This window comes from Odontesthes bonariensis, chromosome 18, assembly GCF_027942865.1.
Source record: "Odontesthes bonariensis isolate fOdoBon6 chromosome 18, fOdoBon6.hap1, whole genome shotgun sequence".
NCBI lineage: Eukaryota > Metazoa > Chordata > Actinopteri > Atheriniformes > Atherinopsidae > Odontesthes > Odontesthes bonariensis.
The window spans coordinates 1,669,505-1,697,203 of NC_134523.1; the positions used below are offsets into that span (position 1 = coordinate 1,669,505).

Below are 27,699 nucleotides of genomic sequence, written 5' to 3' on the forward strand. Positions count from 1 at the left end.
GCCCGGCCTGATTTTAATGTTTTAACTCGTCTGTCCCGGGGGGACGTTGCTGTTATGGTTGGGGTCTTCTTGAAATGTTTTTATGGAAGTCTGCATTGTTCTATGTTGAAAATATTCTGTCAGCTTGTATAAGAGGGAAGGGTTTTAGAGCTTTTAGAGCAGTTTGCTTTCATTTAAGTCTAATCCCTGATGGGGGACATTTCTGTCCACTTGGGCTGAACTTTCTCCTCTAATTTCACACTGTAGATACTGATACTCATCATATTTGGTCCAGTTGTGCATTTTTGACTAATTTTTTTAATTTCAAACACACATCATATACAATGCAATTTTTCATTGTGTAAACATTAATTAATTAAACATTTAATAAATATTTTTTTCTGATCATAACTACCAAGTTTTCAATTATTTAAAAAAAATTAACCCTTTTAGATGCCAATTTGAACTTTTTAGCCCAAATTTTATAGCCTGACTACGTCATACTCACGATTCTAGTCAGAATGTGAGTTTTGAGTATGGGGGTGTTTCAACCGAACCAGGAGAAAAAATGCCTCTTCGCTCAATTGGATAGACCTATGACCAATCAGAGCAATGTAGTATGTGACGTAGATTAAGCAACACACACTTGTTTTAGGAAGGACGGCAAAAACATCTTTTCTATCGATAAAAGCCTTTATCGCGTTCCTCTGTTCGTCTTTCAAAATGAATGCAATGTGGAGATCCTGTAGAACAGACTCGATGGCAGAATCTACACACCCTAGCTCTCCAGCGGCAGCCATGTTTGTTTCAAACGAAGTCAAACCAAGCGCTCTTTAGTGACGTAGTCGATAATGTCCCTGTTGATCATCTGTCCATCATCGTATAAAGCCCGCCCTGGCAATCTGATTGGGTCGACCGATTCTTGGTCGGGCATAATGATTTCCCAACTGAGCAGAGCCAGACCCAACTTCCCCACCAAAACTTTTATGGGCGGGGCTAAGTTCGGCTGGCACACAGGCTACAAATTTTAAGCCTTTAGGTGCCAAATATTTTCAAAATATGGAATGCAAAGTGGAATTATTGAGTAGTTTTTTTGATGGTTTTGGTTCAGACTGACTGGCAAACAAAGAAATGGTCATATATAACGAAGCCACCTGTACGTGCACCTGTACGTGCACCTGTACGTGCACCAGATCCAGGTCTTATGGGTCAGCCGTGTGTGCAGATGTTCCTGCTGCAGTGTTAGTTTGGCCCAGCAGAGGGTGCTGCTGTTTGTGGTAAACGCACAGGTGTCATGTTGCTCTGCAGGTGAGCTGCAGGTGAGCCGCAGAGGCCCACAGCTCACCTGCAGACTGCCGGTTTGAGAGTTCATGAACATGTCAGAGGGCGTCTCCTGACACCACCCAGCTGAGAAGAGTTTTCTGAACTTCCTTCATCTGCTCGCAGCCAGGAGTGGCATGTTGGCGTTCAGCTTCTGATCAGATATCCGCTGGAATGGCCTCTACACACTCTGTGTTGAGTTGGACTCATGATTTCCTCCCTGATGACTCATTTCAGGAGCCAATCGGCTGCCAGCCTCGGGTCGGGGTCGGGTTTCACAGACAGGTGGGCTGTAAACAGACCCGCCCGTCTGGATTCCGGCTTTTTCCAGGAATGCTGTGTTTTCCAGGTGGGCTGTCAAAGACTTCACACCAACCAATGAGCCGACGAGGCCGGGAGGAGGCTGAGCTGTGATTGGTCCCCGGTTGGACTGACACCAGGTGGGCGTGCCTGGAGCAGGTGTGTCTTTATCAGGCTGGCAGTGAGCTCCAGGACTGATTACAGGAGGCTGTAAAACCTGCAGAGCTCCAGAGCTACAGAGCTACAGCCTTCTGACCAGGTGAGGAGAAGAAACGTCTGAAAGATCTAAAGAAAACATGTTGTGTTACCGTGTGTTTTACCATCTGTGATTCAGAGTCTCTGAATAACTGTGCTGTAGGCGTGTAGAAGGCGTTCAGCTGCTGGTTCCACTGAAACTGTCATAAAGAGCTCAGCAAACAGAGGCTTCAGCAGGTGTTACACACTTATTGGTTTCCTAAAGTGTCTTTGTTTCCTAACTTGCCTTTGTTCCCTAACCTGCCTTTGTTTCCTAACCTGCCTTTGTTACCTAAACTCTCTTTGTTTTTTAAATTGTATTTTTTTCCTAAATTGTCTTTGTTTCCTTAAACTGTCTTTGTTTCCTAAACTGTCTTTGTTTCCTAACCTGTCTTTGTTTTCTAAACTGTCTCTGTTTCCTAAATCCTAATTGTCTTTGTTCCCTAAACTGTCTTTGTTCCCTAAACTGTCTTTGTTTCCTAAATATTCTTCCCATGTGTCTCGGTACCTAACTTACTGCACTTACTCTGCACTAGTTCTGCTCTTAGCTGTTTGGTTTTGGAAGGAAATGCACTTTTGACCTGAATTTCACTTGCCTACCGATGTGGAACACACTGATTGTAAGTCGCTTTGGATAAAAGCGTCTGCAGAATGACCGTAATGTGATGTAATCAATGTTTCCCGTTCTCAGGAAACCGAACCATGGACCCAGAATACTTCCAGTCTCACGTGAGTTAACCCTGAACACATCCGCCCGCCTTCATGACTCGGCAGATCTTTATTTAAAATGACGTACAGTCAGACTTCCTGTTCACAACCTGTCCATCCAGCCCCCCCCCCCCCCCCCTCGTGCTCTGAACACTATCGCTGCTCCATCACATTCCTCAGAACAAAGAGCAGCTCTCAGATTCAGCTCATAATCTGGTCATTTCAGGACATGTGGTGGGGAACCCTAGGTACCGTTCGACCTTTCTCCAACTTCCACCCCGACAGAGACGTGATGGATATCCAGTCAGCGCTGGAGAAGAAAGGTTCCCCTGCTGCCTCACACATCTCCTCAGCTCCTTCTCTGATGGTCGATAACGTTCTGTTTCCTTCCTCAGACACGGTGACGCTGGTGAGGATTCTGACCAATCGGAACAACGCCCAGAGACAAGTGATCGTCCAGAACTTTGAGGAGTTAACCAACAAGGTAAAGACAGGAAGCAGCCTGTGTCCCAGTAAAGGTAAAGACAGGAAGCAGCCTGGCAGGGAAAGGATCGGTAAAGGCTTCCTGTGTCCCGGTAAAGGTAAAGACAGGACGCAGCCTGGCAGGGAAAGGATCGGTAAAGGCTTCCTGTGTCCCGGTAAAGGTAAAGACAGGACGCAGCCTGGCAGGGAAAGGATCGGTAAAGGCTTCCTGTGTCCCGGTAAAGGTAAAGACAGGAAGCAGCCTGGCAGGGAAAGGATCGGTAAAGGCTTCCTGTGTCCCGGTAAAGGTAAAGACAGGACGCAGCCTGGCAGGGAAAGGATCGGTAAAGGCTTCCTGTGTCCCGGTAAAGGTAAAGACAGGAAGCAGCCTGGCAGGGAAAGGATCGGTAAAGGCTTCCTGTGTCCCGGTAAAGGTAAAGACAGGAAGCAGCCTGGCAGGGAAAGGATCGGTAAAGGCTTCCTGTGTCCCGGTAAAGGTAAAGACAGGACGCAGCCTGGCAGGGGAAGGAACGGTAAAGGCTTCCTGTGTCCCGGTAAAGGTAAAGACAGGAAGCAGCCTGGCAGGGAAAGGATCGGTAAAGGCTTCCTGTGTCCCGGTAAAGGTAAAGACAGGACGCAGCCTGGCAGGGAAAGGATCGGTAAAGGCTTCCTGTGTCCCGGTAAAGGTAAAGACAGGAAGCAGCCTGGCAGGGAAAGGATTGGTAAAGGCTTCCTGTGTCCCGGTAAAGGTAAAGACAGGAAGCAGCCTGGCAGGGAAAGGATCGGTAAAGGCTTCCTGTGTCCCGGTAAAGGTAAAGACAGGAAGCAGCCTGGCAGGGAAAGGATTGGTAAAGGCTTCCTGTGTCCCGGTAAAGGTAAAGACAGGAAGCAGCCTGGCAGGGAAAGGATCGGTAAAGGCTTCCTGTGTCCCGGTAAAGGTAAAGACAGGACGCAGCCTGGCAGGGAAAGGATTGGTAAAGGCTTCCTGTGTCCCGGTAAAGGTAAAGACAGGACGCAGCCTGGCAGGGAAAGGATCGGTAAAGGCTTCCTGTGTCCCGGTAAAGGTAAAGACAGGAAGCAACCTGGCAGGGAAAGGATCGGTAAAGGCTTCCTGTGTCCCGGTAAAGACAGGAAGCAGCCTGGCAGGGAAAGGATCGGTAAAGGCTTCCTGTGTCCCAGTAAAGGTAAAGACAGGAAGCAGCCTGGCAGGGAAAGGATCGGTAAAGGCTTCCTGTGTCCCGGTAAAGGTAAAGACAGGAAGCAGCCTGGCAGGGGAAGGATCGGTAAAGGCTTCCTGTGTCCCGGTAAAGGTAAAGACAGGAAGCAGCCTGGCAGGGAAAGGATCGGTAAAGGCTTCCTGTGTCCCAGTAAAGGTAAAGACAGGACGCAGCCTGGAGGGGAAAGGATCGGTAAAGGCTTCCTGTGTCCCAGTAAAGGTAAAGACAGGAAGCAGCCTGGCAGGGAAAGGATCGGTAAAGGCTTCCTGTGTCCCGGTAAAGACAGGTAGCAGCCTGGCAGGGGAAGGATCGGTAAAGGCTTCCTGTGTCCCGGTAAAGGTAAAGACAGGAAGCAGCCTGGCAGGGAAAGGATCGGTAAAGGGTTCCTGTGTCCCGGTAAAGGTAAAGACAGGAAGCAGCCTGGCAGGGAAAGGATTGGTAAAGGCTTCCTGTGTCCCGGTAAAGGTAAAGACAGGAAGCAGCCTGGCAGGGAAAGGATTGGTAAAGGTTTCCTGTGTCCCGGTAAAGGTAAAGACAGGAAGCAGCCTGGCAGGGAAAGGATCGGTAAAGGCTTCCTGTGTCACAGTAAAGGTAAAGACAGGACGCAGCCTGGAGGGGAAAGGATCGGTAAAGGCTTCCTGTGTCCCAGTAAAGGTAAAGACAGGAAGCAGCCTGGCAGGGAAAGGATCGGTAAAGGCTTCCTGTGTCCCGGTAAAGACAGGAAGCAGCCTGGCAGGGGAAGGATCGGTAAAGGCTTCCTGTGTCCCAGTAAAGGTATAGACAGGACGCAGCCTGGCAGGGGAAGGATCGGTAAAGGCTTCCTGTGTCCCGGTAAAGGTAAAGACAGGAAGCAGCCTGGCAGGGAAAGGATCGGTAAAGGCTTCCTGTGTCCCGGTAAAGGTAAAGACAGGACGCAGCCTGGCAGGGAAAGGATCGGTGAAGGCTTCTTGTGTCCCGGTAAAGGTAAAGACAGGAAGCAGCCTGGCAGGGAAAGGATCGGTAAAGGCTTCCTGTGTCCCGGTAAAGGTAAAGACAGGAAGCAGCCTGGCAGGGAAAGGATTGGTAAAGGCTTCCTGTGTCCCAGTAAAGGCAAAGACAGGAAGCAGCCTGGCAGGGAAAGGATTGGTAAAGGTTTCCTGTGTCCCGGTAAAGACAGGAAGCAGCCTGGCAGGGGAAGGATCGGTAAAGGCTTCCTGTGTCCCGGTAAAGGTAAAGAGAGGAAGCAGCCTGGCAGGGAAAGGATCGGTAAAGGCTTCCTGTGTCCCGGTAAAGGTAAAGACAGGAAGCAGCCTGGCAGGGAAAGGATTGGTAAAGGCTTCCTGTGTCCCGGTAAAGGTAAAGACAGGAAGCAGCCTGGCAGGTAAAGGATTGGTAAAGGTTTCCTGTGTCCCGGTAAAGACAGGAAGCAGCCTGGCAGGGGAAGGATCGGTAAAGGCTTCCTGTGTCCCAGTAAAGGTAAAGACAGGAAGCAGCCTGTGTCCCGGTAAAGGTAAAGACAGGAAGCAGCCTGGCAGGGAAAGGATCGGTAAAGGCTTCCTGTGTCCCGGTAAAGGTAAAGACAGGACGCAGCCTGTCAGGGAAAGGATCGGTAAAGGCTTCCTGTGTCCCGGTAAAGGTAAAGACAGGAAGCAGCCTGGCAGGGAAAGGATCGGTAAAGGCTTCCTGTGTCCCGGTAAAGGTAAAGACAGGACGCAGCCTGGCAGGGAAAGGATCGGTAAAGGCTTCCTGTGTCCCGGTAAAGGTAAAGACAGGAAGCAGCCTGGCAGGGAAAGGATTGGTAAAGGCTTCCTGTGTCCCGGTAAAGGTAAAGACAGGAAGCAGCCTGGCAGGGAAAGGATTGGTAAAGGCTTCCTGTGTCCCGGTAAAGGTAAAGACAGGAAGCAGCCTGGCAGGGAAAGGATTGGTAAAGGTTTCCTGTGTCCCGGTAAAGGTAAAGACAGGAAGCAGCCTGGCAGGGAAAGGATTGGTAAAGGTTTCCTGTGTCCCGGTAAAGGTAAAGACAGGAAGCAGCCTGGCAGGGAAAGGATTGGTAAAGGTTTCCTGTGTCCCGGTAAAGACAGGAAGCAGCCTGGCAGGGGAAGGATCGGTAAAGGCTTCCTGTGTCCCAGTAAAGGTAAAGACAGGAAGCAGCCTGTGTCCCGGTAAAGGTAAAGACAGGAAGCAGCCTGGCAGGGAAAGGATCGGTAAAGGCTTCCTGTGTCCCAGTAAAGGTAAAGACAGGACGCAGCCTGGAGGGGAAAGGATCGGTAAAGGCTTCCTGTGTCCCAGTAAAGGTAAAGACAGGAAGCAGCCTGGCAGGGAAAGGATCGGTAAAGGCTTCCTGTGTCCCAGTAAAGGTAAAGACAGGACGCAGCCTGGAGGGGAAAGGATCGGTAAAGGCTTCCTGTGTCCCAGTAAAGGTAAAGACAGGAAGCAGCCTGGCAGGGAAAGGATCGGTAAAGGCTTCCTGTGTCCCGGTAAAGACAGGAAGCAGCCTGGCAGGGGAAGGATCGGTAAAGGCTACCTGTGTCCCAGTAAAGGTATAGACAGGACGCAGCCTGGCAGGGGAAGGATCGGTAAAGGCTTCCTGTGTCCCGGTAAAGGTAAAGACAGGACGCAGCCTGGCAGGGAAAGGATCGGTAAAGGCTTCCTGTGTCCCGGTAAAGGTAAAGACAGGAAGCAGCCTGTCAGGGAAAGGATTGGTAAAGGTTTCCTGTGTCCCAGTAAAGGTAAAGACAGGAAGCAGCCTGGCAGGGAAAGGATTGGTAAAGGTTTCCTGTGTCCCGGTAAAGACAGGAAGCAGCCTGGCAGGGGAAGGATCGGTAAAGGCTTCCTGTGTCCCAGTAAAGGTAAAGACAGGAAGCAGCCTGTGTCCCGGTAAAGGTAAAGACAAGAAGCAGCCTGGCAGGGAAAGGATCGGTAAAGGCTTCCTGTGTCCCAGTAAAGGTAAAGACAGGAAGCAGCCTGGCAGGGAAAGGATCGGTAAAGGCTTCCTGTGTCCCAGTAAAGGTAAAGACAGGAAGCAGCCTGGCAGGGAAAGGATCGGTAAAGGCTTCCTGTGTCCCAGTAAAGGTAAAGACAGGACGCAGCCTGGCAGGGAAAGGATCGGTAAAGGCTTCCTGTGTCCCAGTAAAGGTAAAGACAGGAAGCAGCCTGGCAGGGGAAGGATCGGTAAAGGCTTCCTGTGTCCCGGTAAAGGTAAAGACAGGAAGCAGCCTGGCAGGGAAAGGATCGGTAAAGGCTTCCTGTGTCCCGGTAAAGACAGGAAGCAGCCTGGCAGGGGAAGGATCGGTAAAGGCTTCCTGTGTCCCGGTAAAGGTAAAGACAGGACGCAGCCTGGCAGGGAAAGGATCGGTAAAGGCTTCCTGTGTCCCGGTAAAGGTAAAGACAGGACGCAGCCTGGCAGGGAAAGGATCGGTAAAGGCTTCCTGTGTCCCGGTAAAGGTAAAGACAGGACGCAGCCTGGCAGGGAAAGGATCGGTAAAGGCTTCCTGTGTCCCGGTAAAGGTAAAGACAGGAAGCAGCCTGGCAGGGGAAGGATCGGTAAAGGTTTCCTGTGTCCCGGTAAAGGTAAAGACAGGACGCAGCCTGGCAGGGAAAGGATCGGTAAAGGTTTCCTGTGTCCCGGTAAAGGTAAAGACAGGAAGCAGCCTGGCAGGGAAAGGATCGGTAAAGGCTTCCTGTGTCCCAGTAAAGGTAAAGACAGGACGCAGCCTGGCAGGGAAAGGATCGGTAAAGGCTTCCTGTGTCCCGGTAAAGGTAAAGACAGGAAGCAGCCTGTGTCCCGGTAAAGGTAAAGACAGGAAGCAGCCTGGCAGGGAAAGGATCGGTAAAGGCTTCCTGTGTCCCGGTAAAGGTAAAGACAGGAAGCAGCCTGGCAGGGAAAGGATCGGTAAAGGCTTCCTGTGTCCCGGTAAAGGTAAAGACAGGAAGCAGCCTGGCAGGGAAAGGATTGGTAAAGGTTTCCTGTATCCCGGTAAAGGTAAAGACAGGATGCAGCCTGGCAGGGAAAGGATCGGTAAAGGCTTCCTGTGTCCCGGTAAAGGTAAAGACAGGAAGCAGCCTGTGTCCCGGTAAAGGTAAAGACAGGAAGCAGCCTGTGTCCCGGTAAAGGTAAAGACAGGAAGCAGCCTGGAAGGGAAAGGATCGGTAAAGGCTTCCTGTGTCCCAGTAAAGGTAAAGACAGGAAGCAGCCTGGCAGGGAAAGGATCGGTAAAGGCTTCCTGTGTCCCAGTAAAGGTAAAGACAGGACGCAGCTTGGCAGGGAAAGGATCGGTAAAGGCTTCCTGTGTCCCGGTAAAGACAGGAAGCAGCCTGGCAGGGGAAGGATCGGTAAAGGCTTCCTGTGTCCCAGTAAAGGTAAAGACAGGACGCAGCCTGGCAGGGAAAGGATCGGTAAAGGCTTCCTGTGTCCCGGTAAAGGTAAAGACAGGAAGCAGCCTGGCAGGGAAAGGATTGGTAAAGGTTTCCTGTGTCCCAGTAAAGGTAAAGACAGGAAGCAGCCTGGCAGGGAAAGGATTGGTAAAGGTTTCCTGTGTCCCGGTAAAGACAGGAAGCAGCCTGGCAGGGGAAGGATCGGTAAAGGCTTCCTGTGTCCCAGTAAAGGTAAAGACAGGAAGCAGCCTGTGTCCCGGTAAAGGTAAAGACAGGAAGCAGCCTGGCAGGGAAAGGATCGGTAAAGGCTTCCTGTGTCCCGGTAAAGGTAAAGACAGGACGCAGCCTGGCAGGGGAAGGATCGGTAAAGGCTTCCTGTGTCCCGGTAAAGGTAAAGACAGGACGCAGCCTGGCAGGGAAAGGATCGGTAAAGGCTTCCTGTGTCCCTGTAAAGGTAAAGACAGGACACAGCCTGGCAGGGAAAGGATCGGTAAAGGCTTCCTGTGTCCCGGTAAAGGTAAAGACAGGAAGCAGCCTGGCAGGGGAAGGATCGGTAAAGGCTTCCTGTGTCCCGGTAAAGGTAAAGACAGGAAGCAGCCTGGCAGGGGAAGGATCGGTAAAGGCTTCCTGTGTCCCGGTAAAGGTAAAGACAGGAAGCAGCCTGGCAGGGAAAGGATCGGTAAAGGCTTCCTGTGTCCCGGTAAAGGTAAAGACAGGAAGCAGCCTGGCAGGGAAAGGATTGGTAAAGGCTTCCTGTGTCCCGGTAAAGGTAAAGACAGGAAGCAGCCTGGCAGGGAAAGGATCGGTAAAGGCTTCCTGTGTCCCGGTAAAGGTAAAGACAGGAAGCAGCCTGGCAGGGGAAGGATCGGTAAAGGCTTCCTGTGTCCCAGTAAAGGTAAAGACAGGAAGCAGCCTGGCAGGGGAAGGATCGGTAAAGGCTTCCTGTGTCCCGGTAAAGGTAAAGACAGGAAGCAGCCTGGCAGGGGAAGGATCGGTAAAGGCTTCCTGTGTCCCAGTAAAGGTAAAGACAGGACGCAGCCTGGCAGGGAAAGGATCGGTAAAGGCTTCCTGTGTCCCAGTAAAGGTAAAGACAGGACGCAGCCTGGCAGGGAAAGGATCGGTAAAGGCTTCCTGTGTCCCGGTAAAGGTAAAGACAGGAAGCAGCCTGTGTCCCGGTAAAGGTAAAGACAGGAAGCAGCCTGGCAGGGAAAGGATTGGTAAAGGCTTCCTGTGTCCCGGTAAAGGTAAAGACAGGAAGCAGCCTGGCAGGGAAAGGATCGGTAAAGGCTTCCTGTGTCCCGGTAAAGGTAAAGACAGGACGCAGCCTGGCAGGGGAAGGATCGGTAAAGGCTTCCTGTGTCCCAGTAAAGGTAAAGACAGGACGCAGCCTGGCAGGGAAAGGATCGGTAAAGGTTTCCTGTGTCCCAGTAAAGGTAAAGACAGGAAGCAGCCTGGCAGGGGAAGGATCGGTAAAGGCTTCCTGTGTCCCAGTAAAGGTAAAGACAGGACGCAGCCTGGCAGGGAAAGGATCGGTAAAGGCTTCCTGTGTCCCAGTAAAGGTAAAGACAGGACGCAGCCTGGCAGGGAAAGGATCGGTAAAGGCTTCCTGTGTCCCGGTAAAGGTAAAGACAGGAAGCAGCCTGTGTCCCGGTAAAGGTAAAGACAGGAAGCAGCCTGGCAGGGAAAGGATCGGTAAAGGCTTCCTGTGTCCCGGTAAAGGTAAAGACAGGAAGCAGCCTGGCAGGGAAAGGATTGGTAAAGGTTTCCTGTGTCCCGGTAAAGGTAAAGACAGGATGCAGCCTGGCAGGGAAAGGATCGGTAAAGGCTTCCTGTGTCCCGGTAAAGGTAAAGACAGGAAGCAGCCTGTGTCCCGGTAAAGGTAAAGACAGGAAGCAGCCTGGCAGGGAAAGGATCGGTAAAGGCTTCCTGTGTCCCAGTAAAGGTAAAGACAGGAAGCAGCCTGGCAGGGAAAGGATCGGTAAAGGCTTCCTGTGTCCCAGTAAAGGTAAAGACAGGACGCAGCTTGGCAGGGAAAGGATCGGTAAAGGCTTCCTGTGTCCCAGTAAAGGTAAAGACAGGAAGCAGCCTGGCAGGGGAAGGATCGGTAAAGGCTTCCTGTGTCCCGGTAAAGGTAAAGACAGGAAGCAGCCTGGCAGGGAAAGGATCGGTAAAGGCTTCCTGTGTCCCGGTAAAGACAGGAAGCAGCCTGGCAGGGGAAGGATCGGTAAAGGCTTCCTGTGTCCCAGTAAAGGTAAAGACAGGACGCAGCCTGGCAGGGGAAGGATCGGTAAAGGCTTCCTGTGTCCCGGTAAAGGTAAAGACAGGACGCAGCCTGGCAGGGAAAGGATCGGTAAAGGCTTCCTGTGTCCCGGTAAAGGTAAAGACAGGAAGCAGCCTGGCAGGGAAAGGATCGGTAAAGGCTTCCTGTGTCCCGGTAAAGGTAAAGACAGGAAGCAGCCTGGCAGGGAAAGGATCGGTAAAGGCTTCCTGTGTCCCAGTAAAGGTAAAGACAGGAAGCAGCCTGTGTCCCGGTAAAGGTAAAGACAGGAAGCAGCCTGGCAGGGAAAGGATCGGTAAAGGCTTCCTGTGTCCCGGTAAAGGTAAAGACAGGAAGCAGCCTGGCAGGGAAAGGATCGGTAAAGGCTTCCTGTGTCCCGGTAAAGGTAAAGACAGGAAGCAGCCTGGCAGGGAAAGGATCGGTAAAGGCTTCCTGTGTCCCGGTAAAGACAGGAAGCAGCCTGGCAGGGAAAGGATCGGTAAAGGCTTCCTGTGTCCCAGTAAAGGTAAAGACAGGAAGCAGCCTGGCAGGGAAAGGATCGGTAAAGGCTTCCTGTGTCCCGGTAAAGGTAAAGACAGGAAGCAGCCTGTGTCCCGGTAAAGGTAAAGACAGGAAGCAGCCTGGCAGGGAAAGGATCGGTAAAGGCTTCCTGTGTCCCGGTAAAGGTAAAGACAGGAAGCAGCCTGGCAGGGAAAGGATCGGTAAAGGCTTCCTGTGTCCCGGTAAAGACAGGAAGCAGCCTGGCAGGGAAAGGATCGGTAAAGGCTTCCTGTGTCCCAGTAAAGGTAAAGACAGGAAGCAGCCTGGCAGGGAAAGGATCGGTAAAGGCTTCCTGTGTCCCGGTAAAGGTAAAGACAGGAAGCAGCCTGGCAGGGAAAGGATCGGTAAAGGCTTCCTGTGTCCCGGTAAAGGTAAAGACAGGAAGCAGCCTGGCAGGGAAAGGATCGGTAAAGGCTTCCTGTGTCCCAATAAAGGTAAAGACAGGACGCAGCCTGGCAGGGAAAGGATCGGTAAAGGCTTCCTGTGTCCCAGTAAAGGTAAAGACAGGACGCAGCCTGGCAGGGAAAGGATCGGTAAAGGCTTCCTGTGTCCCAGTAAAGGTAAAGACAGGAAGCAGCCTGGCAGGGGAAGGATCGGTAAAGGCTTCCTGTGTCCCGGTAAAGACAGGAAGCAGCCTGGCAGGGAAAGGATCGGTGAAGGCTTCTTGTGTCCCGGTAAAGGTAAAGACAGGAAGCAGCCTGGCAGGGAAAGGATCGGTAAAGGCTTCCTGTGTCCCGGTAAAGGTAAAGACAGGAAGCAGCCTGGCAGGGAAAGGATCGGTAAAGGCTTCCTGTGTCCTGGTAAAGGTAAAGACAGGAAGCAGCCTGGCAGGGAAAGGATCGGTAAAGGCTTCCTGTGTCCCGGTAAAGACAGGAAGCAGCCTGGCAGGGAAAGGATCGGTAAAGGCTTCCTGTGTCCCGGTAAAGGTAAAGACAGGACGCAGCCTGGCAGGGAAAGGATCGGTAAAGGCTTCCTGTGTCCCAGTAAAGGTAAAGACAGGACGCAGCCTGGCAGGGGAAGGATCGGTAAAGGCTTCCTGTGTCCCGGTAAAGGTAAAGACAGGACGCAGCCTGGCAGGGAAAGGATCGGTAAAGGCTTCCTGTGTCCCGGTAAAGGTAAAGACAGGACGCAGCCTGGCAGGGGAAGGATCGGTAAAGGCTTCCTGTGTCCCGGTAAAGGTAAAGACAGGACGCAGCCTGGCAGGGAAAGGATCGGTAAAGGCTTCCTGTGTCCCGGTAAAGGTAAAGACAGGAAGCAGCCTGGCAGGGAAAGGATCGGTAAAGGCTTCCTGTGTCCCGGTAAAGGTAAAGACAGGAAGCAGCCTGGCAGGGAAAGGATCGGTAAAGGCTTCCTGTGTCCCGGTAAAGGTAAAGACAGGAAGCAGCCTGGCAGGGAAAGGATTGGTAAAGGCTTCCTGTGTCCCGGTAAAGGTAAAGACAGGAAGCAGCCTGGCAGGGAAAGGATCGGTAAAGGCTTCCTGTGTCCCGGTAAAGGTAAAGACAGGAAGCAGCCTGGCAGGGAAAGGATCGGTAAAGGCTTCCTGTGTCCCGGTAAAGACAGGAAGCAGCCTGGCAGGGAAAGGATCGGTAAAGGCTTCCTGTGTCCCAGTAAAGGTAAAGACAGGACGCAGCCTGGCAGGGAAAGGATCGGTAAAGGCTTCCTGTGTCCCAGTAAAGGTAAAGACAGGAAGCAGCCTGGCAGGGAAAGGATCGGTAAAGGCTTCCTGTGTCCCGGTAAAGACAGGAAGCAGCCTGGCAGGGAAAGGATCGGTAAAGGCTTCCTGTGTCCCGGTAAAGGTAAAGACAGGACGCAGCCTGGCAGGGAAAGGATCGGTAAAGGCTTCCTGTGTCCCGGTAAAGGTAAAGACAGGAAGCAGCCTGGCAGGGAAAGGATCGGTAAAGGCTTCCTGTGTCCCGGTAAAGGTAAAGACAGGAAGCAGCCTGGCAGGGAAAGGATCGGTAAAGGCTTCCTGTGTCCCGGTAAAGACAGGAAGCAGCCTGGCAGGGAAAGGATCGGTAAAGGCTTCCTGTGTCCCAGTAAAGGTAAAGACAGGAAGCAGCCTGGCAGGGAAAGGATCGGTAAAGGCTTCCTGTGTCCCAGTAAAGGTAAAGACAGGACGCAGCCTGGCAGGGAAAGGATCGGTAAAGGCTTCCTGTGTCCCGGTAAAGACAGGAAGCAGCCTGGCAGGGAAAGGATCGGTAAAGGCTTCCTGTGTCCCGGTAAAGGTAAAGACAGGAAGCAGCCTGGCAGGGAAAGGATCGGTAAAGGCTTCCTGTGTCCCGGTAAAGACAGGAAGCAGCCTGGCAGGGGAAGGATCGGTAAAGGCTTCCTGTGTCCCAGTAAAGGTAAAGACAGGACGCAGCCTGGCAGGGGAAGGATCGGTAAAGGCTTCCTGTGTCCCGGTAAAGGTAAAGACAGGACGCAGCCTGGCAGGGAAAGGATCGGTAAAGGCTTCCTGTGTCCCGGTAAAGGTAAAGACAGGAAGCAGCCTGGCAGGGAAAGGATCGGTAAAGGCTTCCTGTGTCCCGGTAAAGGTAAAGACAGGAAGCAGCCTGGCAGGGAAAGGATCGGTAAAGGCTTCCTGTGTCCCGGTAAAGGTAAAGACAGGAAGCAGCCTGGCAGGGAAAGGATTGGTAAAGGCTTCCTGTGTCCCGGTAAAGGTAAAGACAGGAAGCAGCCTGGCAGGGAAAGGATCGGTAAAGGCTTCCTGTGTCCCGGTAAAGGTAAAGACAGGAAGCAGCCTGGCAGGGAAAGGATCGCTAAAGGCTTCCTGTGTCCCGGTAAAGACAGGAAGCAGCCTGGCAGGGAAAGGATCGGTAAAGGCTTCCTGTGTCCCAGTAAAGGTAAAGACAGGAAGCAGCCTGGCAGGGAAAGGATCGGTAAAGGCTTCCTGTGTCCCAGTAAAGGTAAAGACAGGACGCAGCCTGGCAGGGAAAGGATCGGTAAAGGCTTCCTGTGTCCCGGTAAAGGTAAAGACAGGAAGCAGCCTGTGTCCCGGTAAAGGTAAAGACAGGAAGCAGCCTGGCAGGGAAAGGATCGGTAAAGGCTTCCTGTGTCCCGGTAAAGGTAAAGACAGGAAGCAGCCTGGCAGGGAAAGGATCGGTAAAGGCTTCCTGTGTCCCGGTAAAGGTAAAGACAGGAAGCAGCCTGGCAGGGAAAGGATTGGTAAAGGTTTCCTGTGTCCCGGTAAAGGTAAAGACAGGATGCAGCCTGGCAGGGAAAGGATCGGTAAAGGCTTCCTGTGTCCCGGTAAAGGTAAAGACAGGAAGCAGCCTGTGTCCCGGTAAAGGTAAAGACAGGAAGCAGCCTGTGTCCCGGTAAAGGTAAAGACAGGAAGCAGCCTGGAAGGGAAAGGATCGGTAAAGGCTTCCTGTGTCCCAGTAAAGGTAAAGACAGGAAGCAGCCTGGCAGGGAAAGGATCGGTAAAGGCTTCCTGTGTCCCAGTAAAGGTAAAGACAGGACGCAGCTTGGCAGGGAAAGGATCGGTAAAGGCTTCCTGTGTCCCGGTAAAGACAGGAAGCAGCCTGGCAGGGGAAGGATCGGTAAAGGCTTCCTGTGTCCCAGTAAAGGTAAAGACAGGACGCAGCCTGGCAGGGAAAGGATCGGTAAAGGCTTCCTGTGTCCCGGTAAAGGTAAAGACAGGAAGCAGCCTGGCAGGGAAAGGATTGGTAAAGGTTTCCTGTGTCCCAGTAAAGGTAAAGACAGGAAGCAGCCTGGCAGGGAAAGGATTGGTAAAGGTTTCCTGTGTCCCGGTAAAGACAGGAAGCAGCCTGGCAGGGGAAGGATCGGTAAAGGCTTCCTGTGTCCCAGTAAAGGTAAAGACAGGAAGCAGCCTGTGTCCCGGTAAAGGTAAAGACAGGAAGCAGCCTGGCAGGGAAAGGATCGGTAAAGGCTTCCTGTGTCCCGGTAAAGGTAAAGACAGGACGCAGCCTGGCAGGGGAAGGATCGGTAAAGGCTTCCTGTGTCCCGGTAAAGGTAAAGACAGGACGCAGCCTGGCAGGGAAAGGATCGGTAAAGGCTTCCTGTGTCCCTGTAAAGGTAAAGACAGGACACAGCCTGGCAGGGAAAGGATCGGTAAAGGCTTCCTGTGTCCCGGTAAAGGTAAAGACAGGAAGCAGCCTGGCAGGGGAAGGATCGGTAAAGGCTTCCTGTGTCCCGGTAAAGGTAAAGACAGGAAGCAGCCTGGCAGGGGAAGGATCGGTAAAGGCTTCCTGTGTCCCGGTAAAGGTAAAGACAGGAAGCAGCCTGGCAGGGAAAGGATCGGTAAAGGCTTCCTGTGTCCCGGTAAAGGTAAAGACAGGAAGCAGCCTGGCAGGGAAAGGATTGGTAAAGGCTTCCTGTGTCCCGGTAAAGGTAAAGACAGGAAGCAGCCTGGCAGGGAAAGGATCGGTAAAGGCTTCCTGTGTCCCGGTAAAGGTAAAGACAGGAAGCAGCCTGGCAGGGGAAGGATCGGTAAAGGCTTCCTGTGTCCCAGTAAAGGTAAAGACAGGAAGCAGCCTGGCAGGGGAAGGATCGGTAAAGGCTTCCTGTGTCCCGGTAAAGGTAAAGACAGGAAGCAGCCTGGCAGGGGAAGGATCGGTAAAGGCTTCCTGTGTCCCAGTAAAGGTAAAGACAGGACGCAGCCTGGCAGGGAAAGGATCGGTAAAGGCTTCCTGTGTCCCAGTAAAGGTAAAGACAGGACGCAGCCTGGCAGGGAAAGGATCGGTAAAGGCTTCCTGTGTCCCGGTAAAGGTAAAGACAGGAAGCAGCCTGTGTCCCGGTAAAGGTAAAGACAGGAAGCAGCCTGGCAGGGAAAGGATTGGTAAAGGCTTCCTGTGTCCCGGTAAAGGTAAAGACAGGAAGCAGCCTGGCAGGGAAAGGATCGGTAAAGGCTTCCTGTGTCCCGGTAAAGGTAAAGACAGGACGCAGCCTGGCAGGGGAAGGATCGGTAAAGGCTTCCTGTGTCCCGGTAAAGGTAAAGACAGGACGCAGCCTGGCAGGGAAAGGATCGGTAAAGGTTTCCTGTGTCCCAGTAAAGGTAAAGACAGGAAGCAGCCTGGCAGGGGAAGGATCGGTAAAGGCTTCCTGTGTCCCAGTAAAGGTAAAGACAGGACGCAGCCTGGCAGGGAAAGGATCGGTAAAGGCTTCCTGTGTCCCAGTAAAGGTAAAGACAGGACGCAGCCTGGCAGGGAAAGGATCGGTAAAGGCTTCCTGTGTCCCGGTAAAGGTAAAGACAGGAAGCAGCCTGTGTCCCGGTAAAGGTAAAGACAGGAAGCAGCCTGGCAGGGAAAGGATCGGTAAAGGCTTCCTGTGTCCCGGTAAAGGTAAAGACAGGAAGCAGCCTGGCAGGGAAAGGATTGGTAAAGGTTTCCTGTGTCCCGGTAAAGGTAAAGACAGGATGCAGCCTGGCAGGGAAAGGATCGGTAAAGGCTTCCTGTGTCCCGGTAAAGGTAAAGACAGGAAGCAGCCTGTGTCCCGGTAAAGGTAAAGACAGGAAGCAGCCTGGCAGGGAAAGGATCGGTAAAGGCTTCCTGTGTCCCAGTAAAGGTAAAGACAGGAAGCAGCCTGGCAGGGAAAGGATCGGTAAAGGCTTCCTGTGTCCCAGTAAAGGTAAAGACAGGACGCAGCTTGGCAGGGAAAGGATCGGTAAAGGCTTCCTGTGTCCCAGTAAAGGTAAAGACAGGAAGCAGCCTGGCAGGGGAAGGATCGGTAAAGGCTTCCTGTGTCCCGGTAAAGGTAAAGACAGGAAGCAGCCTGGCAGGGAAAGGATCGGTAAAGGCTTCCTGTGTCCCGGTAAAGACAGGAAGCAGCCTGGCAGGGGAAGGATCGGTAAAGGCTTCCTGTGTCCCAGTAAAGGTAAAGACAGGACGCAGCCTGGCAGGGAAAGGATCGGTAAAGGCTTCCTGTGTCCCGGTAAAGGTAAAGACAGGAAGCAGCCTGGCAGGGAAAGGATCGGTAAAGGCTTCCTGTGTCCCGGTAAAGGTAAAGACAGGAAGCAGCCTGGCAGGGAAAGGATCGGTAAAGGCTTCCTGTGTCCCAGTAAAGGTAAAGACAGGAAGCAGCCTGTGTCCCGGTAAAGGTAAAGACAGGAAGCAGCCTGGCAGGGAAAGGATCGGTAAAGGCTTCCTGTGTCCCGGTAAAGGTAAAGACAGGAAGCAGCCTGGCAGGGAAAGGATCGGTAAAGGCTTCCTGTGTCCCGGTAAAGGTAAAGACAGGAAGCAGCCTGGCAGGGAAAGGATTGGTAAAGGCTTCCTGTGTCCCGGTAAAGGTAAAGACAGGAAGCAGCCTGGCAGGGAAAGGATCGGTAAAGGCTTCCTGTGTCCCGGTAAAGACAGGAAGCAGCCTGGCAGGGAAAGGATCGGTAAAGGCTTCCTGTGTCCCAGTAAAGGTAAAGACAGGAAGCAGCCTGGCAGGGAAAGGATCGGTAAAGGCTTCCTGTGTCCCGGTAAAGGTAAAGACAGGAAGCAGCCTGGCAGGGGAAGGATCGGTAAAGGCTTCCTGTGTCCCGGTAAAGGTAAAGACAGGAAGCAGCCTGGCAGGGAAAGGATCGGTAAAGGCTTCCTGTGTCCCAATAAAGGTAAAGACAGGACGCAGCCTGGCAGGGAAAGGATCGGTAAAGGCTTCCTGTGTCCCAGTAAAGGTAAAGACAGGACGCAGCCTGGCAGGGGAAGGATCGGTAAAGGCTTCCTGTGTCCCAGTAAAGGTAAAGACAGGACGCAGCCTGGCAGGGAAAGGATCGGTAAAGGCTTCCTGTGTCCCAGTAAAGGTAAAGACAGGAAGCAGCCTGGCAGGGGAAGGATCGGTAAAGGCTTCCTGTGTCCCGGTAAAGACAGGAAGCAGCCTGGCAGGGAAAGGATCGGTGAAGGCTTCTTGTGTCCCGGTAAAGGTAAAGACAGGAAGCAGCCTGGCAGGGAAAGGATCGGTAAAGGCTTCCTGTGTCCCGGTAAAGGTAAAGACAGGAAGCAGCCTGGCAGGGAAAGGATCGGTAAAGGCTTCCTGTGTCCTGGTAAAGGTAAAGACAGGAAGCAGCCTGGCAGGGAAAGGATCGGTAAAGGCTTCCTGTGTCCCGGTAAAGACAGGAAGCAGCCTGGCAGGGAAAGGATCGGTAAAGGCTTCCTGTGTCCCGGTAAAGGTAAAGACAGGACGCAGCCTGGCAGGGAAAGGATCGGTAAAGGCTTCCTGTGTCCCAGTAAAGGTAAAGACAGGACGCAGCCTGGCAGGGGAAGGATCGGTAAAGGCTTCCTGTGTCCCGGTAAAGGTAAAGACAGGACGCAGCCTGGCAGGGAAAGGATCGGTAAAGGCTTCCTGTGTCCCGGTAAAGGTAAAGACAGGACGCAGCCTGGCAGGGGAAGGATCGGTAAAGGCTTCCTGTGTCCCGGTAAAGGTAAAGACAGGACGCAGCCTGGCAGGGAAAGGATCGGTAAAGGCTTCCTGTGTCCCGGTAAAGGTAAAGACAGGAAGCAGCCTGGCAGGGAAAGGATCGGTAAAGGCTTCCTGTGTCCCGGTAAAGGTAAAGACAGGAAGCAGCCTGGCAGGGAAAGGATCGGTAAAGGCTTCCTGTGTCCCGGTAAAGGTAAAGACAGGAAGCAGCCTGGCAGGGAAAGGATTGGTAAAGGCTTCCTGTGTCCCGGTAAAGGTAAAGACAGGAAGCAGCCTGGCAGGGAAAGGATCGGTAAAGGCTTCCTGTGTCCCGGTAAAGGTAAAGACAGGAAGCAGCCTGGCAGGGAAAGGATCGGTAAAGGCTTCCTGTGTCCCGGTAAAGACAGGAAGCAGCCTGGCAGGGAAAGGATCGGTAAAGGCTTCCTGTGTCCCAGTAAAGGTAAAGACAGGAAGCAGCCTGGCAGGGAAAGGATCGGTAAAGGCTTCCTGTGTCCCGGTAAAGACAGGAAGCAGCCTGGCAGGGAAAGGATCGGTAAAGGCTTCCTGTGTCCCGGTAAAGGTAAAGACAGGACGCAGCCTGGCAGGGAAAGGATCGGTAAAGGCTTCCTGTGTCCCGGTAAAGGTAAAGACAGGAAGCAGCCTGGCAGGGAAAGGATCGGTAAAGGCTTCCTGTGTCCCGGTAAAGGTAAAGACAGGAAGCAGCCTGGCAGGGAAAGGATCGGTAAAGGCTTCCTGTGTCCCGGTAAAGACAGGAAGCAGCCTGGCAGGGAAAGGATCGGTAAAGGCTTCCTGTGTCCCAGTAAAGGTAAAGACAGGAAGCAGCCTGGCAGGGAAAGGATCGGTAAAGGCTTCCTGTGTCCCAGTAAAGGTAAAGACAGGACGCAGCCTGGCAGGGAAAGGATCGGTAAAGGCTTCCTGTGTCCCGGTAAAGACAGGAAGCAGCCTGGCAGGGAAAGGATCGGTAAAGGCTTCCTGTGTCCCGGTAAAGGTAAAGACAGGAAGCAGCCTGGCAGGGAAAGGATCGGTAAAGGCTTCCTGTGTCCCGGTAAAGACAGGAAGCAGCCTGGCAGGGGAAGGATCGGTAAAGGCTTCCTGTGTCCCAGTAAAGGTAAAGACAGGACGCAGCCTGGCAGGGGAAGGATCGGTAAAGGCTTCCTGTGTCCCGGTAAAGGTAAAGACAGGACGCAGCCTGGCAGGGAAAGGATCGGTAAAGGCTTCCTGTGTCCCGGTAAAGGTAAAGACAGGAAGCAGCCTGGCAGGGAAAGGATCGGTAAAGGCTTCCTGTGTCCCGGTAAAGGTAAAGACAGGAAGCAGCCTGGCAGGGAAAGGATCGGTAAAGGCTTCCTGTGTCCCGGTAAAGGTAAAGACAGGAAGCAGCCTGGCAGGGAAAGGATTGGTAAAGGCTTCCTGTGTCCCGGTAAAGGTAAAGACAGGAAGCAGCCTGGCAGGGAAAGGATCGGTAAAGGCTTCCTGTGTCCCGGTAAAGGTAAAGACAGGAAGCAGCCTGGCAGGGAAAGGATCGCTAAAGGCTTCCTGTGTCCCGGTAAAGACAGGAAGCAGCCTGGCAGGGAAAGGATCGGTAAAGGCTTCCTGTGTCCCAGTAAAGGTAAAGACAGGAAGCAGCCTGGCAGGGAAAGGATCGGTAAAGGCTTCCTGTGTCCCGGTAAAGACAGGAAGCAGCCTGGCAGGGAAAGGATCGGTAAAGGCTTCCTGTGTCCCAGTAAAGGTAAAGACAGGAAGCAGCCTGGCAGGGAAAGGATCGGTGAAGGCTTCTTGTGTCCCGGTAAAGGTAAAGACAGGATGCAGCCTGGCAGGGAAAGGATCGGTAAAGGCTTCCTGTGTCCCGGTAAAGGTAAAGACAGGACGCAGCCTGGCAGGGAAAGGATCGGTAAAGGCTTCCTGTGTCCCGGTAAAGGTAAAGACAGGAAGCAGCCTGGCAGGGAAAGGATCGGTAAAGGCTTCCTGTGTCCCGGTAAAGGTAAAGACAGGAAGCAGCCTGGCAGGGAAAGGATCGGTAAAGGCTTCCTGTGTCCCGGTAAAGGTAAAGACAGGAAGCAGCCTGGCAGGGAAAGGATCGGTAAAGGCTTCCTGTGTCCCGGTAAAGGTAAAGACAGGAAGCAGCCTGGCAGGGAAAGGATCGGTAAAGGCTTCCTGTGTCCCGGTAAAGACAGGAAGCAGCCTGGCAGGGAAAGGATCGGTAAAGGCTTCCTGTGTCCCAGTAAAGGTAAAGACAGGAAGCAGCCTGGCAGGGAAAGGATCGGTAAAGGCTTCCTGTGTCCCGGTAAAGGTAAAGACAGGAAGCATCCTGGCAGGGGAAGGATTGGTAAAGGCTTCCTGTGTCCCAGTAAAGGTAAAGACAGGAAGCAGCCTGGCAGGGAAAGGATCGGTAAAGGCTTCCTGTGTCCCAGTAAAGGTAAAGACAGGAAGCAGCCTGACAGGGAAAGCATCGGTAAAGGCTTCCTGTGTCCCAGTAAAGGTAAAGACAGGAAGCAGCCTGGCAGGGGAAGGATCGGTAAAGGCTTCCTGTGTCCCAGTAAAGGTAAAGACAGGACGCAGCCTGGCAGGGAAAGGATCGGTAAAGGCTTCCTGTGTCCCGGTAAAGACAGGAAGCAGCCTGGCAGGGAAAGGATCGGTAAAGGCTTCCTGTGTCCCAGTAAAGGTAAAGACAGGAAGCAGCCTGGCAGGGAAAGCATCGGTAAAGGCTTCCTGTGTCCCGGTAAAGACAGGAAGCAGCCTGGCAGGGAAAGCATCGGTAAAGGCTTCCTGTGTCCCGGTAAAGGTAAAGACAGGACGCAGCCTGGCAGGGAAAGGATCGGTAAAGGCTTCCTGTGTCCCGGTAAAGGTAAAGACAGGAAGCAGCCTGGCAGGGGAAGGATTGGTAAAGGCTTTCTGTGTCCCAGTAAAGGTAAAGACAGGAAGCAGCCTGTGTCCCGGTAAAGGTAAAGACAGGAAGCAGCCTGGCAGGGAAAGGATCGGTAAAGGCTTCCTGTGTCCCAGTAAAGGTAAAGACAGGAAGCAGCCTGACAGGGAAAGCATCGGTAAAGGCTTCCTGTGTCCCAGTAAAGGTAAAGACAGGAAGCAGCCTGGCAGGGGAAGGATCGGTAAAGGCTTCCTGTGTCCCAGTAAAGGTAAAGACAGGACGCAGCCTGGCAGGGAAAGGATCGGTAAAGGCTTCCTGTGTCCCGGTAAAGACAGGAAGCAGCCTGGCAGGGAAAGGATCGGTAAAGGCTTCCTGTGTCCCAGTAAAGGTAAAGACAGGAAGCAGCCTGGCAGGGAAAGCATCGGTAAAGGCTTCCTGTGTCCCGGTAAAGACAGGAAGCAGCCTGGCAGGGAAAGGATCGGTAAAGGCTTCCTGTGTCCCGGTAAAGGTAAAGACAGGACGCAGCCTGGCAGGGAAAGGATCGGTAAAGGCTTCCTGTGTCCCGGTAAAGGTAAAGACAGGAAGCAGCCTGGCAGGGGAAGGATTGGTAAAGGCTTTCTGTGTCCCAGTAAAGGTAAAGACAGGAAGCAGCCTGTGTCCCGGTAAAGGTAAAGACAGGAAGCAGCCTGGCAGGGAAAGGATCGGTAAAGGCTTCCTGTGTCCCAGTAAAGGTAAAGACAGGACGCAGCCTGGCAGGGGAAGGATCGTAAAGGTTTCCTGTGTCCCAGTAAAGGTAAAGACAGGACGCAGCCTGGCAGGGGAATGATCGGTAAAGGCTTCCTGTGTCCCAGTAAAGGTAAAGACAGGACGCAGCCTGGCAGGGGAAGGATCGGTAAAGGCTTCCTGTGTCCCAGCCGACATGTTTTACATCTTTGTGTTTGCTCATCTGAACCTTCTGTTTGCTGATCAAACTTCAGAGAAACCGAAGCTGTGAACACGCCTCTGTGTGTGGAAGGAGTTTCTGCAGGAACACGAGTATGTCAGGGACCGGTGGTGTTACAGCAGAGTGTTCATAGTAAAGTCTTTTACTGTCAGATACACAGAACAAAAGAGTCGGACTGGGCACTGAAATTCTCAGGACCGGACACCGTACAGCAGCTACCATAACAAGACATAACATGCCTTAACATGTCACGTCATAAGTGCTCTACCAAAAAATTTACAAGACAGTAACACTAGATAGATAGGCAATGTGGATACTACAATATACAATATACATTTTAACGCTAATTACAAGAGCTGTACTGAACATATAATGCACATAATAGCCTATGCTAATCTAAGACCTATCCTAACCTATAATATAAGGTAAAATGAAAAATATATAATAAAAATAATAATAATACTAAAAAACAAAATCATAAAAAATATATAATAAAAATACAAAAATAAATAAAGTAAAAAAAGAAGAATTAAAAAAAAGAAATACAAAAAAAAGAGAGCTGATGGAGGCAGTGACCTCTGATCTTTGGTGTTTCAGGACCTGGGTGCTGCTCTGAGGAAAGCTCTCTCAGGAGACCTGGAGGATCTGCTGCTGGAGCTGCTTCTGCCCCCGGTGCAGTTTGAGGCTCGCCGCCTGCAGCAGGCCATGGCGGTGAGCGCTGTTCCTGTCCGTCAGAGGTCAGAGGTCATGGGTCGGTGCTGGGGCTCTTCATATATGATGTGTGTGTGCAGGGTTTGGGCACAGACGAGGAGACGCTCATGGAGATTCTGTGCACACGTTCTGGAAAGCAGCTCCAGGAAATCAGTGCTTCCTACAAACAGAGTGAGGAGCAGAAGTTCTGCCTCCATTTTAAAGCTTCAGGTTTGGTTAGGAGTGAGAAGTCTGCTGAGCTCACTGTGCTTCTGTTTCAGTGTTCAAGAAGGAGCTGCAGAAGGAGCTGAGAGGAGAAACCAGCGGGGACTTTGCTAAGCTGGTCCTGGCTCTGCTCAGTGTAACCGAGAATCTTTTGTCCTGTAGCTTCATCACAGTGGGGGGGCCGACCGCCAGCCCGTCCTCAAACAGAAACACTTCAAAACCAAAACTTAAAGACAAGTTTCGATGCAATCTGTTGGTTTCCTTGGCTTGGAAACTGTTTTTGAACTGGCTCTATATGAACAAATTGGATCATTTTATGAATAATTATGATTACAATTAATTGAATTCCAATTGGCTTGAATTGGACTTTATTATTTAAGTGCCTTGAGATGACATTTGTTGTATTTGGCGCTATATAAATAAAAATGAATTGAATTGAAAAACTGTTTTAATCAACAGAGGAAGGACACATACTAACGTTATGTCTGAATCTGACATGACTCATAAAGTTTGAACAGATCCTGAGTGTCCAACCACAGCCGCATCACATCTGTCCCTGAACGTGCAGAAAGTGCAAACGCAGAACGTGCAAACGCAGAACGAACATGCACAGACTTTTTTTAATTCTTAAGAGAACATTTGAAGGAAATAAATTCTGTACTTTGCATTTGATTTTTAATAACTGATTTTGCTTAAAAGTTGAATGTTATTTTTGACAAATTAAATGATTTTAAGTTAAAAATGGAATGTTTTTCTTGAACTTTTGACAATTTTGTTTAAAAAATGAGAAAATATTGAGACTTTTGTGTCATTTGTTTCTGCACAGAAAGACAACACGGCAGCTGTGGTTCAGAGAGACATCCAGGTATCGGCTTCTCTTACAAACTTCTGCTTTTTCTCACCTTTACAAGGCGCTGACCTACGTCAGGTTCACACATTAAGAAAAGAAGCCGTGGTGCTGACGCTCCTGTGTTTTAGAGCAGTGTGCACCCCAGAAACCGCTGAAAGAAGCTTTTATTCCGATCATTCATCCCTGATTCCCGTCATTCATCCCCGATTCCCATCATTCATCCCTGATTCCCGTCATTCATCCCTGATTCCCGTCATTCATCCCCAATTCCCATCGTTCATCCCCGATTCCCGTCATTCATCCCTGATTCCCGTCATTCATCCCCGATTCCCATCGTTCATCCCCGATTCCCGTCATTCATCCCTGATTCCCGTCATTCATCCCCGATTCCCGTCATTCATCCCTGATTCCCGTCATTCATCCCCGATTCCCATCATTCATCCCTGATTCCCTCCTCCCTCTTGTTTTCTGGCTTCAGGCTCTCGCTGCGTCTCTAAACGGGAAGAAAGCCGACGCAGGACCGTGGATCGACATCCTAACCTCCAGAGACTCGGAGCACCTGAACAAAGGTGAGCGCCTGGCGTGGTGTCGTGCTTGTTGAAGGCCTTCCTGTGTCACGCCTGGCGTGGTGTCGGGCTTGTCGAAGGCCTTCCTGGTCACGCCTGGCGTGGTGTCGGGCTTGTCGAAGGCCTTCCTGGTTCACACCTGGCGTGGTGTCGTGCTTGTCGAAGGCCTTCCTGGTCACGCCTGGCGTGGTGTCGGGCTTGTCGAAGGCCTTCCTGGTTCACACCTGGCGTGGTGTCGGGCTTGTCGAAGGCCTTCCTGGTTCACACCTGGCGTGGTGTCGGGCTTGTCGAAGGCCTTCCTGGTTCACACCTGGCGTGGTGTCGGGCTTGTCGAAGGCCTTCCTGGTTCACACCTGACTGTGACATCACCCACAGTGCTGCTGGGGATGGAGCTGGAGACGGGACAGACGGCGGACCAAACGGTGGAGAAACGCTTCTCTGGAGACCTTCGGCTGGGTCTGAAGGTTCTGGGTGAGTCTGGGCTTAGTGTTTGATGTCCTGTGCATCTGGTTCTGTCCTAACGTATCTGTGTGTGTGTTGGGACAGTTCAGTGCATCCAAAGCCCTTACATCTACCTCGCCAAGAGACTAAGCACCATGAAGGTAAGATGATGTCACCATCAGGTAACTGAAGCAGTCTGACGGGTGGTTGGTTCTGGAGTCTGAACTCTTCACAGTTTACTTTGATGTGGATTACTGATCTGAGATCTTTTGTTATTTATTCATACATTCTTTTGTTCATTAGAATGATTGTGCTGCAAAGTTTTATCGAGAAAGCCCCAAATCCCAAATGAACTCATGTCAAAACACTTTAAAGATACACACCAATTCATAAAAGGTTTCCTGACTCAGAAATAGAAACAGAACCAGGAACCATCTGCCTGGACCAGCTGGGGGCTGAGAGGACAGGAAAGAGGGGACAACAAGCAGCGTAACACCAGGCCAGAGACACCTGCTGAGAGAGAGAAACACAAGTTAATGGCTGTGTTCGAAACCGTCTACTACTCCTACTACTCCTACTAACTTTAACTTTTTTTAAGTTCCCAGATGCATACTAGATTCTCTGAAATGTTGGGTATGCATTATGAGGTTACTACTCATACTCAAACTACCCAAGATGCAACGTAACGTGACGTCGCCGATCGTCATTTCCTGTCAAAACGGCAGTTTCAAGCTAGCTACAACGAGGGTAGGTTCACTTCCTGTTTTCAAAACAAAAGCACCAATTGTATTGTAATGGCTTTCCCTATGATAAAAGGCAACGGGTATTTTATTTTGTGAAAATAACAGGAAGTGCGTTAGCTCTCTGCGGCTAGCTTTAGTAGCACCGAATTCGTGGGAATAAAATTGTAAACAGCCGGTATTTTGTCAGGTTTTCAACACGTTGGGGATCTAAACGACTACTTTCTCTCCTGAAAATGTTTCAAATGTTGCTAAAGTTTACAGAGTTTAGAGCTTAAGAGAAATCAGCTTCAGGCCGGCTGATTTCGGCTCGGCCAGGAGCGAAATGCATTGTGGGTAAACGCTCTGCATACTGTCTGATCGATTAGTATGTAGTAGACGGTTTCGAACACAGCCAATGACAACAATGATGTCACATGTATATGGAGAGGTGCAACATGGGAGCTCCCCCAGCAGGCTGGGCCTATAGCAGCTTAAATGATCACAAAGCTGAGCTGCAACTATTTTTTCAAGAACTTTAGACATAAAAGGGAGATTGGATATAGGTCTATAATTAGCTAACACGTCTGAATCAAGAGTAGGTTTTTTAAGTAAAGGTTTAATTACAGCAACCTTAAAAGTCTGAGGTACATATCCTGTCAACAAAGACAGATTGATCAGATCTAATATGGATGTATTGATTAATGGGAAAACCTCCTTGAACAGTCTGGTTGGGATTGGGTCTAAAACACAAGTTGATGGTTTAGAAGAGACTATTGCTGTTGTTAGTTCAGAGAGATCAACTGGACAGAAGCTGTCTGAATATAAATCAGGTTCTAAAGATACTTCTAAAGCTGCTGTACTTGATGATACATCACTGATAATAGTGGGAAGGACTCCATCAATCTTATCTCTGATAGAAACTATTTTATTAAAAAAGAAGCTCATGAAATCATCACTGCTGAGAGTTAAAGGAATACCTGGCTCAGCAGAGCTCGGACTCTTAGTCAGACTGGCTACAGTGCTGAAGAGAAACCTGGGATTATTCTTATTCTCTTCTATCAATGATGATGGACAGTCGTGTTTAAACTGAACTCTGTGTGAACCAGAACTGTTCACAGATTAACCATGGCTGGTTTTGCTCCGTCAGAAGGCCTCGGTGCACGGGATCATGGTGTCCCACTGCGAGCAGGACCTGCTGTGCGTCCGGGCGGCGTACCTGAAACTGACGGAGACTTCTCTGTACTCTGCTCTGCAGGTGGGCCTCTCACAGTCTGCTGCCCGGACACGGTGCTTTGAGTCTCATTTCACATGTTGTTTTTCTGACAGAATCATTTTGGAGGAGAACATCTGCAGGCTCTGCTGGCCATCTGTCGCTCCGAGGATTAAAGCTTCACATCTAAGATGTTTAACATCGTGTTCCACGGCTACTTTCATATGTTTCAAACCACCTTAAGGACGCCACTCAGTGGGAAACATAACTTATTAACTTATACAAATATGCATCTAAATGTACCAGCCTGGGTCTGGGTGTGTGTGTGTATGTATGTGTATGTGTATATATATATATATATATATATATATATATATATATATTCATATATGTACAATCAGCAGAACAATGGAAACTTTTACAATAAAGTATTGTGTGGAAA

At 51.2% G+C, this 27,699-nt stretch overlaps 2 protein-coding genes across 5 annotated transcripts in view; both read left to right on the top strand.

Moving 5' to 3' along the window:
* Positions 1 to 154, top strand: part of crybg2 (crystallin beta-gamma domain containing 2) — a 66,108-nt gene extending 65,954 nt beyond the window's left edge. The window contains exon 21 of the mRNA XM_075449713.1: positions 1 to 154. This exon is cut by the window's left edge and continues 894 nt beyond it. The gene's annotated coding sequence lies outside the window, so the exon portion shown is untranslated.
* Positions 155 to 1,761: 1,607 nt separating this feature from the next.
* anxa14 (annexin A14) lies at positions 1,762 to 27,699 on the top strand. 4 transcript variants are annotated; one of them, XM_075449839.1, is made up of 14 exons: positions 1,776 to 1,858; positions 1,958 to 2,031; positions 2,525 to 2,562; positions 2,768 to 2,864; positions 2,937 to 3,025; positions 23,151 to 23,264; positions 23,345 to 23,435; positions 23,525 to 23,604; positions 24,295 to 24,333; positions 24,797 to 24,887; positions 25,260 to 25,355; positions 25,431 to 25,486; positions 27,195 to 27,302; positions 27,374 to 27,699. In XM_075449839.1, the coding sequence occupies exons 3-14, from the start codon at positions 2,536 to 2,538 to the stop codon at positions 27,431 to 27,433; spliced, it is 948 nt and encodes a 315-aa protein (XP_075305954.1). In that variant the 5' UTR covers positions 1,776 to 1,858; positions 1,958 to 2,031; positions 2,525 to 2,535; the 3' UTR covers positions 27,434 to 27,699. The 4 variants fall into 4 exon arrangements, with proteins under 4 accessions (XP_075305956.1, XP_075305953.1, XP_075305954.1 ...); XM_075449840.1 differs by having other exon boundaries at positions 1,778 to 1,858; positions 1,934 to 2,031; XM_075449841.1 differs by lacking the exon at positions 1,958 to 2,031 and having other exon boundaries at positions 1,762 to 1,858; positions 27,154 to 27,302.

Excerpts from the sequence above, each read along its gene's own strand:
- anxa14 (XM_075449838.1), top strand. The coding sequence starts at position 2,536 with ATGGACCCAGAATACTTCCAGTCTCAC. Across the intron at positions 23,265-23,344 it reads GCCTGCAGCAGGCCATGGCG|GGTTTGGGCACAGACGAGGA; the intron begins GTGAGCGCTGTT and ends GTGTGTGTGCAG. Across the intron at positions 24,888-25,259 it reads CTCGGAGCACCTGAACAAAG|TGCTGCTGGGGATGGAGCTG; the intron begins GTGAGCGCCTGG and ends CATCACCCACAG.